The sequence below is a fragment of the Penicillium vulpinum genome, assembly GCF_028829585.1.
Source record: "Penicillium vulpinum strain IBT 29486 chromosome Unknown utg000001l_segment0_segment0, whole genome shotgun sequence".
Lineage (NCBI taxonomy): Eukaryota > Fungi > Ascomycota > Eurotiomycetes > Eurotiales > Aspergillaceae > Penicillium > Penicillium vulpinum.
In genome coordinates, this window is record NW_026643241.1 from 7,376,194 (window position 1) to 7,396,149 (window position 19,956).

At 43.7% G+C, this 19,956-nt stretch overlaps 4 protein-coding genes across 4 annotated transcripts; 2 read left to right on the forward strand and 2 right to left on the reverse strand.

The window, feature by feature from the left end:
* Positions 1-18: 18 nt before the first annotated feature.
* N7479_002636 (multidrug resistance protein) lies at positions 19-4,573 on the forward strand (the record flags this gene model as incomplete). The annotated part of the gene is made up of 3 exons (XM_057250333.1): positions 19-990; positions 1,052-4,293; positions 4,360-4,573. 3 exons carry the CDS (start codon positions 19-21, stop codon positions 4,571-4,573), a joined length of 4,428 nt encoding a protein of 1,475 aa, XP_057114765.1.
* Positions 4,574-5,752: 1,179 nt separating this feature from the next.
* Positions 5,753-7,269, reverse strand: N7479_002637 (uncharacterized protein; the record flags this gene model as incomplete). Its single annotated transcript, XM_057250334.1, has 3 exons — positions 5,753-6,728; positions 6,788-7,021; positions 7,085-7,269. The coding sequence occupies 3 exons, from the start codon at positions 7,267-7,269 to the stop codon at positions 5,753-5,755; spliced, it is 1,395 nt and encodes a 464-aa protein (XP_057114766.1).
* A 2,855-nt stretch (positions 7,270-10,124) lies between these two features.
* On the forward strand, positions 10,125-10,594 carry N7479_002638 (10 kDa chaperonin; the record flags this gene model as incomplete). Its single annotated transcript, XM_057250335.1, has 4 exons — positions 10,125-10,127; positions 10,222-10,392; positions 10,460-10,518; positions 10,573-10,594. 4 exons carry the CDS (start codon positions 10,125-10,127, stop codon positions 10,592-10,594), a joined length of 255 nt encoding a protein of 84 aa, XP_057114767.1.
* A 451-nt stretch (positions 10,595-11,045) lies between these two features.
* N7479_002639 (Copper amine oxidase N2-terminal) lies at positions 11,046-13,164 on the reverse strand (the record flags this gene model as incomplete). The annotated part of the gene is made up of 3 exons (XM_057250336.1): positions 11,046-12,133; positions 12,189-12,778; positions 12,830-13,164. 3 exons carry the CDS (start codon positions 13,162-13,164, stop codon positions 11,046-11,048), a joined length of 2,013 nt encoding a protein of 670 aa, XP_057114768.1.
* Positions 13,165-19,956: the final 6,792 nt, after the last annotated feature.

Here is a 19,956-nt window from a genome sequence, read left to right on the forward strand (position 1 = left end):
TCGGGAAGTCTTGTCATGATGGACCGTCAAACAAATGCCTGTTTTCGATCAGATTCATCGTTCGGTCCAGTAGTGTCGGGCTGTCGCGACGACTTCGATTTTACCCTCGCCTTTGAGTTGTACTTCTTTCTCCTAACACCCGCGGCGCTATTTCTGTTGGTGGCGCCCACCCGCATCTACTTGCTCTTTGCCTGGGACCGCTGTGTCGATGGCCTATGGCTGCGAAATTCTAAGCTGATGGTGGCGATAGGGTACTCTGCTTTGCAACTAACCCTCATTGCACTATGGGCTGTCAGCCCGATGCCTGCGTCCGCCGCAGGAATTGCTGCCTCATGCGTCAATACCGGTGCAGGCCTGTTTATTGCCTTGCTGGCGTGTCTGGAACATACCCGTACTCTCCGACCGTCACCTATCATTAACACGTACTTAATCTCGACCTTTCTGGATGCGGTTGTGGTTCGCACACTATGGCTAGCTAGCTATGCGGCTGAAGACCTACGCAATGCCTTCACAGCAGCATTTGCCCTGAAGGCTTGCCTTTTTATTCTAGAGACTGTGGAAAAGCGGCGGTTCTTCCGTTCAGAGCATGACCGTGCTCTTAGCCCATATGCGAAAAGCGGTATCTACAATCGGGCGGTATTCTGGTGGGTGAATGGGCTGCTGCGACAAGGAGCGCGACAAAAGATAACCCCTAAAGATTTACACCCATTGGAGAATTCCATGGCCGCCGAAACCCTGGACGGGCGATTCTGGGCATCGTGGGAGAAAACCGACCGGAAGCATCGTCGACTGATATACACCTTTATCCGCGCGTTGCGTTGGGATCTCTTCGCTCCGGTATCTCCGCGGTTGCTCCTGATTGCTTTCACTGTCAGCCAGCCGCTGTGTTTAAGACGATTCATTCAGTACCTACAGGCGGACCCAGAAAAAGGTGTGAATGTGGGGTATGGCATGATCGGAGCATACTTCCTAATTTATGTTGGCATTGCGGTTCGTTCCCATATTTGTGTTGCCCACGTGGACACATACAACTGACTCTGCTATGAATTAGATTTCCACTGGATTCTACTGGGCTTCATGGTTTCGTTCCCTGGCATTGATCCGGAGTATGCTGATGACAGCCATTTTTGAAAAAACGCTCCAATCACCAGCATCCGTCGCAACTGAGAAGGCAGCAGTGACGTTAATGAGTACGGACGTCGATCGCATCATAAATGGTCTGCGTGAGATTCACGAATTATGGGCTAACCTCCTGCAAATCATAATCGCCACATACCTGCTCGAAACAGAACTTCAATATGCGTGCATTGCGCCTGCGGTCACTGCCCTTGGCTCCTTCATAGCCATCACCTATCTATCAGATTATACCAAGGAATTTCAAAAGCAGTGGATGGGCAAGTTGCAGTTACGCGTTAGTAGAGTTTCTGCCATGTTGGATTCTATCAAAGGGATAAAGATCTCCGGGCTGACGGACCGGTTGTATGCGATTGTCGCTGCTCTCCGCCAAAACGAGGTTGATGCCTCAAAGCCTTTTCGACTTTTGGGTGCCGGCACCTCAACTATTGCATTACTACCTCAAATTCTCTCTCCCGTCCTGGCATTTGCCATATATGCTGCGGTGACACTTCGTGGTAGCCGCCCCCTGGATGTCTCACGTCTATTTACTTCCTTATCCATTCTCTCCTTACTGGCGCAGCCCCTGTTCACATTATTTGGCTCAATTGTCAATTCTCGGACAGCAATTGGCTGCTTTGAGCGGATTGAGGATTATCTTTGCCAAGACAGCCATCTTGACAGTCGCACCCACGATGCTGTCTCCACTTCGGCTGTGAAGCGCAGCGAGGGGATGCAACCGACAACAGCTATAAAACTTGAGGCCAATGATCAATATTTATCGTCAGATTCCCTTGTGGTATTTCAACTGGAGAAGGCATCGATAGGTTGGTTCAAGAGCAAAGATGCCCTTCTGGCCAATATCAGCCTTTCAATCAAGAAAGGCACCTCGAACTTCATCGTGGGCCCATCGGGTGTCGGTAAATCCACGCTCCTGTATGCATTACTAGGTGAATGCCCGGTACTGGATGGGACCATCCTCACAACTTCCGCGGATATTGCATGGTGTGAACAAACTCCCTGGTTGGTCAACCAAACCATCCGGGATAACATTATATCTGGCTCCGCTATAGATGAAAAATTGTTTTCAACTGTTATTCACTGCTGCGATCTCCGTGATGATCTAGAAAGTCTTCCCGCCGGCGATCAAACCAAGATTGGCAGCAAAGGCACCGCACTCAGTGGCGGCCAGAAGCAAAGGATTGCCCTGGCCCGTGCTATTTATTCCCGAAAAGATGTGATTCTACTTGATGACCCTTTCAGTGGACTTGATATTACCACAGAGAGCAATATCATTCGCCGCTGCTTCGGAACGAATGGGCTTTTTACGCGCTGGGGTACGACTGTTGTGATAGCCACTCATTCATCACGCCTGCTACCTCTGGGTGACCAGATTTTTGTGTTGGACCCAAACGGAAGCATTAGCGATCGCGGCTCTTATCAAGAACTCGCCATAGCCGACGGTTACCTAAACAAGACGCATGGCCACAGACTGCCTAAACAGACAAAAGAGTCAAATGAAATTCACGTGTTAATCAAAAAGTCTGTAGAGCAGATGAATACAAGCAAGAAACGAGCTTCGGATACTCCAAACAAGTTCCACGATACACCGAAAGCTGAATCACCGCAATACGCCGAGAAAAATATAATGAGCAATTCGTCTGTTTATGGCTTTTACATCAAGGCAATTGGAGTGGCTCCACTGATGGTATTTCTCGCACTGGAAGTACTGTGGGCATTTCTATCAGTTTTCCCTGTTCAGTGGCTCAAATGGTGGGCAGAGGATAATACTACCCACGGTAATAAGCACCTTGGCCTTTATTTGGGCGTCTATGCAGTTTTACAAGTAGCTGCACTTGCATCTTCTGCAATTGCCACATGGTTTGCATTCAGCTTCATGGCACGGAAGTCCGGTCTCTCGCTCCACAGTAGTTTGCTCAAGGCGACTCTGTCCGCACCACTAAACCTCTTTTCCAAGCTGGACAGTGGCGAGATCTTGACTCGGTTTTCACAGGATATTCAAATGATTGATATGAACCTGCCGTTGCAACTTCTGACCCTTACCCAAAACCTATTCACCTGCATTGCACAGGCAGCCTTGATTGGCTCTGGGGTTGGCTGGGTAGCGGTGAGCTATCCTGCGCTCATCGCAGTCCTATTTGTGATCCAAAGATTCTACTTACGGACTGCGAAGCAGATGAGGTTGTTGGACTTATCTGAAAAAGCCCCAGTGTACAGCCAATATCTCGACACTTTAGGCGGGTTGCCCACAATCCGTGCCTTTAAATGGCAGGCACGCTTTCGGAAGACGAGTTATGATTTAGTGAACAACGCCCAGAAGCCGTGGTATTCATTACTTATTATTCAAAGGTGGCTTTTGCTAGTTCTTGATCTGGTCACAGCGGCCCTAACGGTGCTTATTGTCGGGATTGCAGTTAAGTTACGCTTGTCAATTGGGACGGGCGGTGTTGCTGTTGCTCTGGTGCAAATTATCACCCTGTCCAATTATTTGAATCAACTGGTAAACACTTACACTATGTTGGAAACTACGCTGGGTGCGATAGCGCGCATCAAGAAATTCGAGAACGATATTGTCGCGCTACCTGGTGCCACCTTCAATGGTCATGGCAACCAGCCACCGTCAAGTTGGCCTGATAAGGGAGAGGTTACTCTTGAAAAAGTATCTGCATCTTACAATAGTGGGGATTCCCACCGGCCAGCACTGGATGATATCACAATACACATTCGGCCTGGACAGAAAATTGGGATATGTGGCCGGACGGGAAGTGGAAAGAGCTCGATCTTACTTACTTTATTTCAGTTGTTGAAGTTGTCTTCCGGTAGGATTCTGATGGATGGCCAAGACCTGGCCATGCTCGATCAGGAAACAGTCCGTTCACGGTTGAATGGACTCAGTCAAGACCCTTATTTTCTCGCCGGCAGTGTGAGATTGAATCTTGATCCATATAAAAACCCGACAGGGAGCGATGAGTCCAATGACGAGCGACTCATTAGGGCACTCGATACCGTCCAGCTGTGGTCATTAATTGAGCAGAACGGAGGACTGGATGCCGAATTGAAAATGGAGTCGCTGAGTCACGGCCAAAGGCAACTATTTTGTATCGTTAGAGCGTTACTCCGGCCGGGCAAGGTTGTAGTTCTGGATGAGATCACCAGCAGGTATTTGATGGCCTCCTCCTTTGACTTTCTATGTCTACAAGCTTATTGTTCTTCTTTTCCGTGCAGCGTGGACCTCGCAATGGACAAGCTGATACAATCCATCATCACCTCCGAGTTCGCTGACCGAACAGTCATTGTGATTGCACACCGTTTAAATACAATAGTGGATTGCGATCGTGTGGCTGTTATGGCTGATGGTAAGTGCGTGGAATTCGACGACCCCAAGGTGCTCCTAGCAAGGAAGAACTCTTTGTTCAACACCCTTCTACAATCATCTTAGCGAGACAAGGTCGAATCCAGTTCTCTATCGGGTCCCAATTTACACAAATGTGGCATTTTTGCGATTAATAGTACATCGATTCTGTACCAGGTTGAAAATCATTCTATTCATTTTAATCCGTGTATCACGATACTGCCGGGAGAGCTGCAAGGAGAGTGTCGTCATCTCGTGCATCAAATGGGTCAAGGTTTGACCTAACAGTGCCACGGAAGATCACGGGATGTTTTGGTATTATTAGTATTCAACTGCGCAATATGTCAAGCTTGACATTCGAGATATCCACCTCATGCACCAATATTTGACCTTGAGAGGCTTCAAGAAATCGATATAAAGCCTGAGCAAGTGACGAGTTTCCTGCTCCCGTGCGGCCAACGACACCAACTCGCTGCCTCGTTTGTATAGCAAATCTTATTCCATGCAGTGCCAATTGTAGACGAGCGGCATATCTAACCGCCAGATGAGAAACCTCCAATCTACCATCCAAACGTCATTTCTCCGGGACATGGAATCCATCATAATTCTCTGTTTCTAGAACAGTGAAAAGCATTTGGCAAAAGATTTGTCGGGAGGTTCACAGTGTGGCTGCCATAGAGAGGTATGAGCGGCAAATTCCAAGGATACACGCTGTCGCCAACAGAGCAGCTTATATCCCGAGATAATTGAGATATGACCCTTCAGTGGAAACCCCATCTTTGTCTTCATACAGGTACGGGAGGAGTGAGTTCACTGAGTATTTGAATCGGACCCCTGCTCCCCTGTCCTGCCATAGTTCAGCACAAAGTTGCGCTCGTGGATAACAACTTATCTATCATCGTGATTTGTTCCTTCTGGGGCAGCTTTAGAACTTGGAATGTTGCATCTATGTATGTTTTGGTGACTATCAGAAGCGCTAACTGCTCTAGATAAAGTTCAAGACTGAAACGAAGAAAAAAGAACTTCGGTGCGATGAGTAAAGGAGAACTCCAATTATGTTGCCAGGTCTCGGCGGAGGAATATAAGCCTACAATATGCTTTAAATCCTTGTTGTTTGTGTATTCACCTCTGGATTTAAAAGAAATAGCTTGACTATTGACGGATATTTTTTGAATGTTCTATTATCAACGATTACTGCCATAATTAATCTCCAGCCATGGGAAATTTCGTGACCATTTCGCCCAAACCGACCGTCAACTGGCAAGTTCAATCAAATCTATTTACAAGCTTCATAACCTTGTTTCCCGTGCTGCTCTTCTCAAATCCTTCAAGATAATTCAGGAAATTGACTTTGAAAAGGTGTTGATTTTCAGGGAAAACGAAAAAGAACGTGTTGATCATGTCCACGAAAGTTTCGCTAGCCAGAATTCCTTCGCCTGCAGCTGCACGAAGTATGCGGACCTCCAAAGTGGACTGTGGAGACGAGTCAAAACTGTCCAAGATCAGTTGCCATTGTAGGATCCCTGAACCCTCGGTCTGCATGAGATTCTCGATCTCTTCAAAATTGAAATATTCGCCGAACCATTTGAAGCTGAACCGACGATCCCGACCCCCAAGGCGGAGGACGCGAAAGTGTTTCAGTTCAGATTTGGGAATAATCCCAGCGGCAGCTTCGGGCATTGGATGAATCGATCCAACATCCCCTGTTATATATCGGACAAGAGGATTGCGCAAGCGCTGCAGAGACGTTTGGACAATGATTCCCTGCTCCCCTTCGGGAACCGACTTCCCACCGCACCTACAGGAAGGGTCCTCGGTGAGAGTAGAAGAGTGAAGAATCTCAATGAGCATGGTGCGAGTATCAAAGACGAAGTCTCTCGATGAAGAAGCGCAGTTTCCCGTGAGGTCGGGATTGCTGATTGCGTATGGACCTGCCTCGGCACTTCCCAGAATGGACAGTATCTTGACTGCACCCAGTATCTTTGAGATATAAGTTCTCTGGGTAGGTGTCATCAGGTCAGAGGTGTAAACCACTTTGTTAATCCTGACTTCACTTCTCTGTTCAGCCGGAAGGGTCGAAATGTGATGAACAATGTGGATTATTTGACTACTGTCCCCTGTCAAAACATTCGCACGGTAGTTGATCAAACAATGGACGGCCTCTGCAGCGTCCATGCGACTGCCAGCACATAGAACAGATGCTCCTGCATTTTCGAAGATCTCACTGATAAGATCGAGGGACCTATATTATAGGACGTTACAGGCCAAACAGGAAGTTTGCAGTGAGGGGAGTCTACATACCTGTAAAGGAACCCTGAAGTGTGGGTTGTGAGAACCCAGTCATGAGGCTCGACGACCCCACATGTATTTAGGAATTGTCCAAAGACTGCCCTGTGCTTGCGATTTTCGACTGTGTCCGTCGCAAACATCAGTGGCAGCCCACCAGAGCCTCCTCCTGTAGTACTAATGTAGACGCTACGCCGATATTCATTTCTTGGATTGGTGTCATTCGTCAGTCGCTTGATGACACGATAACTATGAAAGTTCGTCAATTGAAATCAACAGAAAATAAAATGTGAGCATGAAATTCAGCCATACATGTCATTCTTTTTCAGCAAAGGTTGCAAACTAAGCTCTGTATGCTTTGGCTCTGTCGGCGAAGCTTGAAGGGCCTTCTGGATTGCTTCTGGATCAGGAGGGTACTTTGTATCTGAATTATAGAAAGGGTGAATTTCGGCCACCCTTATGACTTCACTCAACGAGTACGTATCGACAGTCATCATTGTTTCACAGTACAATTTTGGCCTAGAAATGAAGTTTTTCGACAAGCGGGACTACTTTATATACAAAGTATGCGGAGACAACAAGTGTCGGAAAAATTGGTGTAGAAATAACATAATATGGCAAGATCTGCAGATTGATCGTCCATGCGATCAAAATATTCGACGGTCCACGGGTGGAATGGAGCAATGATCATCAAAAACTGGTCTTGGCCAGATCACCCCGCAGGTGATCTATCGGCCATTCCAGGCGCTTTCTTGTGCTTCTGGCCTAGGATTGGCCGGTGGAACTTGTTCGGTCCAAAATCTCTCGATTTCAAGCAAAAAAGAAAAAGAAAAGAAAAATACACTAGCGACGTATACTGAGGTACGCGAATGCCCTTAATCCAAGCAAAAGTAACTAGAGCTGCTTGAAGAAATCATTAAATATTATGGTTTTGTATGTGTTCCATCGTTTTATCATACAATGAAAGATTATGCATTGCACCCTACTGCATTTTGCTAAGGCAGATCGTCTACTCCGTACCTTGATGCTTAATGCCTAGTTTGTAAGGTTCCCACTTATTCAGCTAACTTCTGCAGAGAACCAAGAAAAGATTTTTCTCTCAATGGGCTTTTGATACGGAGTAGATACTCCATAATCAACAGCGACTGTCGGACTCCGAGTTAACATATAAGCAGTGGAAAGACGTGGAAACCCCTTAGCTAGAATGATCATCATCTACAGACTCCACTTGTACGCGCCAGCCGAGAAGGGACGCTACTGCATATGTACGAACTTGCTCTTTTTGCTCGTAATACCAATACCATTAAGTATCACTAATCGATTGTTTGTATGCAGCTCATAGCCTTTTTTTTGTATTTAATTCGATGTATTTGTTTGAAAGAACACCATATTTATTACTCGTGGCGTGCATGCAGTAACATCCCTTCTCGGGCTGGCATGGTAGTGTGGTGGCATTTTTCAGCTGCTCTTTCCTCGTCAATCCGATGCGTCGATAATTTCGAGCATAGATATGGAATGGGTGCATCAGCCTCACATACCATACCTCCATTATTGAATTGTGGGAAATATTCCGTAGATGAATTTAGTCTCTCAACATTTGTTGGAGATTAACCTGATATGGGCTAGTTATATATAGTCTGCTGTAAGTGGTGCAATTTGACCATGTATATTTATCCGTCATGAAGAAGTTAGCTCAACGCAGTTTCAACAAATTCACGTCTCTTTGAGTGGAGAAGAATATGAGCCGGTCGCATCCTACAAGCCCGATAAATTTAACAGAATTCAAGAAGATTAACCTCTTTGTTCCCGCTTGCAGCAGTTCTGTTCTGCAAAGCTGTGGCTTAGCAACTCTAGCACTAGCTGCTGTCCACGGCCTGTTCTCGTCCATCGCCAGCATATGAAGCGAGTGATGAGGCTACATATCGATGCTCAATCTACCGCTGCTCTGCCACGCGACAGAGAGGTCTTGGGCTCGTGGTGACTGGACTTTCTCATTGAAAAGGACAGTGCCGGAGAGTAGAGCTTTCGCATCAGCGAGATCAGGGCTCGCTTTTCATTCCACGGGTTTATACACGAGGCGCTTGCACAGAAAGCCCTGGAAGACATTGGCGGTGCATGGATGTGCTCTGTAAGATATCGCACTCATCATGAGATATTTGTTCTCGAATTAGTTCCCATACAAGGAAATTTCTCGTGAGGATGCTTTTCCCCCGTGCATTCAAATCCCCGTATTGGAATCTGTCGTGCTCAAGTCGTAATTTCAATTTCAACCGAACCGGGATGCCCTGCGTCTCAGGTGGATCAAAGCTGTAGTACAGTGAAAACATGTACTAAGTTAGTATACTGTTTGATTAGGCCTTATGGCTTACAGGATATTTCCCCGTTTGGGTTGCACCTTCTTGCATGTGTAGTATGCCATTGGAAGATCCGGTTTACCATCAGGTCGAGTAGAGAAGCCATGATTATATATGTTTTCAGATATTCACGTAGTTTATTATAGCATTTTGTCAACTAAATGACGTTTTCTCAGGATACCACGAAGGAGGTAGTGTACTCTGGTTCAAAATGCATCTATGAATAGCAAGGCTGGCAATAAAACTCAGTTACACTGGCGCTACCTGAAAGAGCTCATACCAGGATTAGGGCCAAGGACAAATTCCATATCATGGCAGCAAGTTCTAAGACCGATCTAGAAAAGGAAAGGCACTTGTCGGAGGAAATTTGGAGGTGTTCAATTGGAGGACATGCTACATAACCTCCTGAGGTGCTTTGTCCCTAGATGAGCTATTCACAATTTAGACCCTTGCGTTGACGCCTATCCCGGCGAGGTTAATTCGGGGAAGTGACCAAGAACATACTGTCTACAAAATGGAATTCTGGGAATATAACAACCACGTGCCTACTAAAGGTCTAGAGGGGTCCGTAGTGCAATGCTTGCAGAGTTGACCTTGCTATCCCGTAGCTGACCTCGCCCTAAGCAGTCTTTGGGTTGATTGGACCAACGGAAATGGGAACATTGTAGCACTAAGTCGGCGTTCAAGTTCGTACCGAAAGTTTAGCCAGAATATGAGTGACATGAAATCACACGATCACCGAGATGAGGCCAGCCAGCCTTTAATTTTGCATCAGGTCGAGTTAGAACCGAACACAAGAAGGATGCTTCGGAATCCTTGTTCGTAATACCCTATCCCAGGCTGTTGTGATTAGAGTTCATAAACCGTTCTATCTGTTTATGACAAAGTTTTCTCACCTTACTATAAATTGAAGCTGCAAATCACAGCCACACTCTAAAACATTCAACAAACTGCTATTTACTAAAAGCGACCTATTTCAATTTCGCCAACAACTCAACATGGTGGGTCTCTAATGTGTTCCTTAGTCGTTTAATACTTCCTGGGCCATATATACCTTATTGGACTCCAAAAAAGCCATTCTAATACTACATATAGCCGTTCAAACCCCTCGAGGATAAGATTCTTGTAGAGAGAGTTGAATCCAGCACCGAGAAGGGAAAAGATCTCTCCATCCCCGACCACGTCGAAGGGAAAGTTGTGTCCGTTGGGAAGAGAGTCGCCGAAGATGGAACTTTGATCTCTCCTGGCTTGAAATCTGGAGACACTGTAATTATCAGGAAGGCATATGCACCCCCTCCTATACAGTTGGAAGGTATATTAAAACATCGCACAGGCCGCTGGAACAGAGATCCAAATTGATGGTGTAGAGCATATTATCCTCAGGGAGGATGAGTAAGTCACTCACATCTCGAATTATTTTCATATCGATGTTGACTGAAAAGCTAGAGTACTGGGTGTGATTGAGTGACTGCGCTGTATTTTGTGAGCTAATAGTGCACTTCGCAATATTTATACTCCTGGTGTTCTAGTCCTTTTGCGATCCCGGTATTAAGTCACGTATACGATTTAAATGTATTGATCCAAGTCAAACACTAAACGCCAACCAATCATTAAAATAAGGGATATAGGCGTTTCTGAATATACATATCTTCCATATCCCTGATTTCCACATAAATAACGGGGGACATGCTTTCGCACGGGGTTGAGAATTGATTATAAACAAGTTTAATTGGGCATAAAACCCAAACAAATTCATAGCAGCCCTTTATTGAAAATTGATGGACACCTACTAAATGAAAACATCCTCAAGTTTATAGACACTAAAGTAGTGCAAAACGCTGTCAATACTACATTGCATGAGCCCCCTTAGGGAAGCTATCCTATCACTGCCACTATGTAGGGATCCTAGGAGGAGAGAATTAACAGGACGAGGTGCTCGTCCTTTCAACTTGGACGCTTTTGTTGATAGCCTGAGTGCTCTGCGGGACGTCCAAAGCAGGGTTGAACTCGAAGAAGTGGGCCGGCTTCAGAGAGACTGAGAGGATTTCAACCCCCATTACCGGGAATTGCTCCGGGGTCGGGGTATGGGTCAGGCCAATTGTATGCCAGACGACGATATCCTCGTCTTTCACATCTTCATTCCGTGCCGCATGGTCAAAAACGCCGTTTGTCTCCTTCACGCTCTGCTCTGTCCACCGCCCACCGGCCCATAGCTCTCCATCCCGGTACCGTGTGACCCAGATATGGTGCTCGGCAAAGCGTGCACGCTGGCGGGTCACTGAGCTCTTCCCGGCAAGAAGCATCTGCGACACTACAGGAACTAGTTTATAGCCAACTGGATTCCCAGAGATGCGGTTGCGGTGGCTCTCGTTGATGATCTTGAATACGCGGTTCTTTTCGGGTGCTGCATCGGCAAACGTCGACTTCTCAAAAACACTTGTCTGCACTGTCCACGCATTTCCAAAGGGGTTCTCCTCCGTTTCTGGAAGAGCAACTGACTCTTCCTGTACCAGGGTATTCCGGGTACCATCGATCATTGGATCGATGCGGAGGCAGAAGAAGTGCTGGTGATTCTGGGCTAGAACCCCTGGTGCGATTATACTGCCCCAGGGGCTGTGTTTTCCTTTCTCAATCGGGGCCGTTGAGATAATTCCCGTGGCACGAATTTCAAACTGCACTGTCCCATCCTGGTGGAAAATCCACGCGAATATGTAATCGTAGTTCATGAGTGTGAGGATGCTCTGCAGCACCAACGTCCGCCCTCGGGTGATAGACGCTACTCCGGTCTGACGGCTGGTATGCTTCCACCCGATTCCCGAATCTTGCTCATGCATGCAGATCACATTACGAGCCTCCCGTGCCTCTCCATTCTCGTCGGCCAGCCATCCATCGAAGTATTGGATCAGACCCAAGCAGTCACAGCCCAAGCCAAGGACATTGGAACAAGCCCCGGCGCCTGCCTCACCAATGTCGAATGCTTGCTTCCGGTGGTACGGGGCTCGTGGATCTGCAACCTATTAGCAACAGACGTATAATCGGATATGCATCTGATATGCGCTAACCACCATATGGCACCGTGATTTCACTTAGACTGAGCCGATAAAAGACCTTTCTCCCGTCATAGCGGATATCGTGGATGGCTAGGCCATCTCGGTAATGAAACCCAACGCGAAACCGCCATTTCTGCCATTGCACGAGATTCCCATTTGAGACGGCAAAGCTTGGGCCCTCGGGCTGAACAACATGCAAAGGCTTGAGATCTGCCCTAACGGGAACCTCCAGCAGGTCTCGATGGTACTCCTTGGGCTGAAAGTTGGCTGGGGGTGTCTCATATCCCGTATTATGCTTCATCCCATCTTCGACACCTCCCGTGTCTAGTGTATCGATCCGGATAACCTTGTTCTTAGCGATATCGAGAACTGGGGACAAGGGCAGAGGAAAAGCATACTGATTACTTTCCGGATGCGGGGAGGTGCAGACGTACAGGTACGCCTGGATCTGTGCAGGTGTGTCGGCATGGGAGAACTTGTCCGCCCCATAGCTCCATGGATCACAGTACACCGTGGCACTAGTGGGGAGATTTAGCTTGGAGATGGCCGCTAAGACGGAGGAATCGTTGAGGATTGTCTGGATAAACTGTTGCGGCTGGCCACTGGGGCGCATGTGATTAGCAATTTATGTGGAACATGTTTGCCTGTCTTACCCGTCATTAGGAACCTGTTGCCCGGCTAATAGCTTTATTACATCTACTTCGGTGTCAGTATCCAAGCTGACAATGCTTTCGAATCCCTCTCGGCCACTCTCATCTGCATATAGCACTGCAACAAGTCGAGGCACGAACGGTCTCGACTCGACTGGGATACCGTCGCTTTCCGCATCAAGATACGGCATCAACAGGGCCTTGGGAGGCTCATGAAACATGATATACTTGAACCGGATCGATGTCAAATTTCCTCTACTCTTTATGCTGCGTCGTACAATATCTGCTGCTCGGCGTATCTCCGATGCAGTGATGTTCTGGAGGGGGTGTCGCCTCATGGTGTTAGACTTTTGAAAGCTTTGACGTGGCGACCGTTCTCGTTTATATTGGTTCCCTTGTTTGTGCGCCTGACGGAAGGAGATGTTCTATATGGGTTGGGTTGGACAATTTTGTGTAAATATTACAAACTTTGAGATGTATCGCTCAAGTCATACATTGTGTCCAGCAAATACGACGATTCGTCAAATGTAGTTGCAGGATCTATCCCCAGTAAGCCCCCTCTTCAACAAACCACAGGATATTCAGCTAGGGAAGAGGAGTTTGAACCGCAAAACAAACATTCACCAGGCCTAATCTAGCGATGGCGTATTTCCCTGGATTTCTAAACATTACCGGGAGCTTGACTCCTATCCTAGTCTCTATTGTATGTTCACCGTTTACTAGAGAATCAATACATGATATTTGACCCAACGAATAAATATTTTGATGAGGGCTAATGGGGTTAATCAATACGCCCCGGAATAGATGCCTCAATGAATAGGAGCCATTCCTTACATCCGGCTTCTTTGAATTTAGACGGGGCTGATCTCTAGTTCGTATCTATTTTGTTATTTTTCACTGTTCACAATCAACCTTGCAATTTATTATTCTCTCGTCTGGTTATAGAATGGTCGCGTTCCTTCCATCCAAATTTTGATACACCGTGAAGTATGGTGCATCAAAGTGCCATCCGATCCATACATGCGGTGTTATCGGTACAAGGTCCATCCTTGTTCGACTTTGTGTTCCAACGGATCACCGGAATGATCTACTCATACAAGCCCAAGCTCAAAGGTGTGCTTTAATCACATATTCTAAGCAGAGTAACGAACAACGAGACGCGGCCCCTATTTCGCCCGGTCGCGAGGTTCGATCTCCGCAAATAAAGTAGTAGGTCAAACGTGGTGGAGCTAACGGAAAGGTCTTTTGTGAAGTACCCATGCGGGGGTACTTCGTCTTTTGTATCTAGCCTGCAGGCTGGGTATTAAATCGCCTAGAATATGTGGGCAGCAAACAACAAATCTCTATTACATTATACTAAATGTATTGAAGTAGGATGTCAAATGAGCACTGTGCCAAAGGTTCCTCCCAGTCTTGAATTCCGATCTTGCTTATCAGCTGGACCACCGCACCGTACATCGCACTGCAAAATAATGGCATCTTGCAACTTCAACTCGCTTTCTCTGACGAAGATAGCAACTACATCCGGAGTCTTGTGGTGCGGGGTCTACATAAAAATCTTGGCTATGGACTACTCATATCCCATAGCTCGAAGAGTGGGTGGATGATATCCGGCCGAGTCCTGAGACCTTGTCTCAAGGATCGATCATTACTACGGATAATTGATCTCGATATCACGAATGCCAACTTCATTGACCTCAGCGAGAAATCAGTCCCCAAGTGGCCGGCTGTGAAGTGAGTGCCATATTATTGTTGACATGCTTTAAATATGTTATTTCGCTCTTCCTTGCATTTTTCTTTGTCTGATGTCTCGGTGTGTTTATGTAAATAGCTTGCTCTCCGTACCCAGGTAGTTCGAAGAATAGTGAGAGGGCGCGGAGCCTTGTTCTTCACGTATGAAATTGTCGCATAGGAACTTGAGATAGAATCAATTGATGAGATCGATATTTCGTCATGTTGCATGAAGATCTTAAGAGTATTTTGTGTAGAGCAATTTCATTTCAACTCTTTCCAGAGGCTCCATTTGTAAATATTATTCGTCTCACAACTCTGTCCACCGGGTAGGACTCTGCTTGGTCGGCAAAACTCGAGTTATCGTCCCCAACTTATCTCTCTTTTCGCTCCATCCTCCTTAGACAACTCAATATGAGATACGTGCAACTCGGAATCAGCGGCCTTCAGATTGCCCCCCATTGGCGTGGGATGCATGGGTTTCGGAAATCCCGAGGGCCGTTTCAAGTGGTCAATTCCGGAGGAAGAGGCACTGCCCATGCTTAATTAGACTTCCGCACCGGCCCATAAAGCCCAAAGCCCAACCCAACCCAACCCCTAAATGGGCCGGGTTTTTGGCCCGGTCCTTAGGCCCATCGATGGGCTATAGGCCCGGGGTGAAAGCCCACTAGGCTTTAATTAGACTGCGACATCGCCCATGGACGGGCGGGTAGGCAGTGCCCACGGGCCTTATATAAGCGGGCGATGGGCACTATCTATACGCCTATGGACGGGCCCTACCCTTAGGGCCTATTGTCTATAGACACCGTGGGCGCCTATAGGCCTTTTTAGTAAGCAGAATTTCTTGACCTCGTGACCTATATTATTTATATATTTTTTCTCTGTATTTTTAAGTAATTCGATTATATATACAATAACTTAATACTACTGTCAATTTTCTAACCTCGGTCAGAAAAATAAACTGTAGAAGCCTTTATACAATAACTTAACACCACAGTCAATTTTCTGACCGAGGTCAGAAATAAGCTTTAGAAGCCTTTATACAATAACTTAATATATTGTCACTTTTTTAACCGGGGTCAGAAATAAGCCTTAGAAGCCTTTATATAATAACTTAGGTATTTATTATAGTTATATATTCACACTAATACGATACAAATTAATTATTATTGGGTTTACTACGCTTCCTTACTTCTCTTAAACTAGGGCGCTTTTGAGTGCTACCCTTATCTCTATAATAAGGGAGATAAGGACTGCTCTTATCTTCGCTGTCGACTAGCTCACTTCTCTATCGCTTCCGCGTACTTAGTACTATATAGACTTCGGCACAACCCACTCTAACCCGGACCCAACCTAACCCAACCCAACCCAAAATAGGTTTTGGGTCTATTGCTTCGACCCAACGATAGGTTTTGGGTTATAGCTTATAACCCAAAACCTATTGGGTAACCTATTGGGGCCCCAATATAGTGTAAACCAGATAAACAGACTTCTAGCGTATAACTGTATAATTAATATATTTTTTGCTTATAATATTGAGTATTTTACTTACAGCGCTCTTCTAGAAAAAATAGAGAATAAATCAAATAATTAAACTAGGATATATTTCTCTAATATTGCTCAAAATCCTTATCTACCCTACTCTTACGCTTCCTCCCTAAGGCCCGTCTCTGAGTTATAGTCTCTAGTAACTCTGGCTCTGTTACCTCTATATCTATATCTATTAAATAAGGAGATATCTCTCGCAGTCTATTATCTACTCCTTCTTCCTCTTTATTATCACTAATCAGGTTAAGCTTAGTATCCTCTGTATATTTATCGTTCTGCTCCTTCGCTGACTCAATCTCAGCTAGTGTAAAGAACTGCTTAAGCTACTTTACCTCAGAATCCTTAATATTGAATCTTATTGTATATAGAAACAATATAAGCTCCTCGATTGTTTCGGACTTTAGATAACTACAGCGGTAGTAATAAATATCCTAAGTAGTATTAAAGAGCTGTTCGACACCAGTACTAGTTACTAGGATAGAGAGAATATCGCGAGTAAGTAACGCAATCGTAGGGAAACAAGATTAGTTCTCCCGCTAGAATTGAAGAGGTTTAATATTAATTAGATCTAGTAGTATAAATATATTAGTATTATCCTATATAGGGAAGAAATAGATTATAAATATACCACTATCGAGATATTAAGTTATCTTATTACCAGCTGGTTTTACGGATATCTTATTACTCTTTAGTATTATATTCAGCCTAGAACTAGATAATACTATTGTTAGAGTATTAGTCGATCCTTAATTTATTATAAGGCGCTCTTAATACAGAATCAATAATTCCTAGAATAATTTCCGGTAGGTATCACGCTAGTGAGGCTCCCAATTATTAGATAGAAAGAACTAAAATCTGCTGTTAGGTGCTAGTATTGTCCTAACTGTATAGATATATCCTTTAAGATTATCGGTTTAAGAGTAGTACTTATTAAGTTTTAAGCGACCAGCTATAAGTACTTTAAGTATATCTGATTTCTATAGAATACGCTTACGTTTAAGCAGCGCCTCTGCTTCAAAAAAGTGATTAAAGAGGGTATTATAAATCTTAAAGATAAGATATATAGTGACCTCCTTTATCTTCGAGAGCTCTGTTATATAGTTAAAGAATAGCCGAGTGATTTATAGAAGATAGTTAATTTAACGCTATTCTTAAGTATTAAGCAATATCTCCTTACAGTTATACTCCTTATAGAAGGGCTAGAAGAAACTACGTAGTCTCTTTACACAACGAAGTATTAAGAAGGTAGAATTCCACCGAGTCCTTACGTCCTAGATTGGAATAAGCTGGGATCCCTTTTCTTAAAGTCGGAGAAAGGCCGCCTAGCGTTACGGACTTATATAGATATATACAGTAAGATAACGGACCTTATTTAAGGTATATAAGATCCTCTGTGTCTAGTGCTAAGTATTTACCTTTACTGTAGATAACTTCTAGTTAGTCTACTTTGTTTCTATATTCTTATTTAGAGGGATAGCCTTTAAACGATTAAGGAGCTAGTTTAAATAAAGCTAGATAATATAGGTAAGATAGGGTATTCGGATTACTATTATATCGCTAGAGAGCGCCTACTGAATAGCCTTAACTATTGTCTTATTGTTAGTTATATTATCAGTTATAACTCTAAATACCCGATCCTAGATCTTATACTTAACTAGAGTTTTAAGGAGTATACTACTTAGATTTAAACCGGTATAGGAGCTATAAAGTGGTTTAAATCTAAGTAGAACTTCTTAGTATACCTAGTTACTATTAATAAAATAGCTAGTGATAGCTATAAACGCCTAGTTATATAGAGAAGTCTAGCAATCTAATACGATCGAGATTTTTACGTCGTTAGGTAGTGTTTAGAGGATAGATTTCTATTGTTCTATAATTATATTACGTAAACGACGACGTATTGTAGTAGCAGAGGGTATCGGAGGGAGAGATAGTGTAGAGCGGGCTAATCGGAATAGCTTATAAAATATTAGATATTCGATAAGGTAGAATAGAAGTCGATTGAGGGTAAGAAATTGGAGAAGATACTCTTCCTATACCGATTATAAAAAAGGAGCCTCTAGTAAGCTGTGATCCTATATATCTAGGGGTGTTAGGGAAATTAGATAGCTAAATAAAGAGGTAAGGAGATACTACTTTTTAAAGGAACTAGGTAATTTCTCCTTTCCCTCCCTATTAAGCTTTACGATAGCCTACTGTCTTTAAATACTTCAATATTGTTGATATACTATAATAGCCCTTTCCGCTAGGTAATAGAGAATAAGGATACTCTAGGATCTTTAAGCAGCGCTTATATATCACCTTTGGCGCACTATCTTTAGTATAGGTAACTTAGTCGAAGTTGCTCTATATATTTGAATTGCGATTTAAATCCTAGGAAATCTTACTTTTCTACCTATAGTCGGTTTATAGCTACTACTTAACCTATTCTTTATATACTATATTGTTATAAAGTATATATACCTTTCTCCGATCGGGGCCAACGCGAGTAAGAGAGTGTAGAATTAGTAGAAGGTTAGAGGGCCGAAGGAAGTCAGTATTAATAGTATTAAAAGGCTTAATTGTAAGCTAGCTACTAGATAGGGTTAGAACTCGAGAAGAGGGTATAAGATAGCTAAGGTTATCTGTATCCGTATCGTAAAGAGTAGGTAAAAAGTCAGAATACTAGCTTTAGGATATTGCGACCGAAAAGGGGAATACTATAGAGGTAAGGGGGAAAGGCAGAGAGAGTATATACTTATAAGAGAAGGGTATATAAACAGTAAACACCTTAGTCCTATAGTAAAGTAGATAGATCAAAAGGTATAAGCTATAATATTATTTAATTGGCTATATAAGCTCTATTTAAATAGGTCTAACCTAAGAGAACCTAATAGGACCTAATAGGACCTATTAAAACCTAAGAGAACCTATTAATAACCTATTAAGACCTAAGAGAACCTATTTATAACCTATTAAAACCTAAGAGGACCTATTTATAACCCACTCCCCCAGAAGATCCCTTAAAAATATTTTATTTACCCTCCTAGAAGAACTTTTCTAACCGCAGTTAGAGATAATAATATATATACCTACACCCCCCTAGAAGGGCTTTTCTAACCGCGGTCAGAGATAATAATATATATATCTACCCCCCCCCTAGAAGGGCTTTTCTAACCGCGGTTAGAAATAATAATATAAATACCTACCTCCCAGAAGTGATTTTCTGACCGCGGTTAGAAAATATAATTCGGAGTATATATAATAAGTTAAATATAAGAGAAGAGAAATATAACTTTAATATAATATCAATTGTATATAAAATCAAATAAGAATAAGATATTTCTATTTATATTTATAGTTATCCTGTAATATATATATACTCCCCTCTACTATAAATATATATTTTCAATAGTCTACAGTTAATAAATACTTAAATTAATAGAATACCACTATACTATAATTAATATAAATTTTTATCGGTAATCAATATAATATAAAGCCTATTAGCTTCAAATTCAGGGTAATTATATAAATTTTCTAACTCAATATTGTGATAATATAGCAATATTCGATAAATAAACTAGAATAGCTATAAAAAACAGTAATTTATTTGAATAACTTAGTATTGTTATAAACGCTAAGACCTATATTTTATACAAAAATAGGTTCAAATAGGTTATTATTGGGTTATTGGGTTTAACCTATTGGGTTTTGGGTTAGGTTGGGTTATAGAGGGCGGAACCCAAAACCCAATAGGTTGGGTTTTGGGTCAGAGGTTCCGACCCAAAATGGGTTCTACCGAAGTCTAATAGGAATAGAGAGAATATCGCGAGTAACACTTAAAAGAATTGGGAATTTATTCTTATATT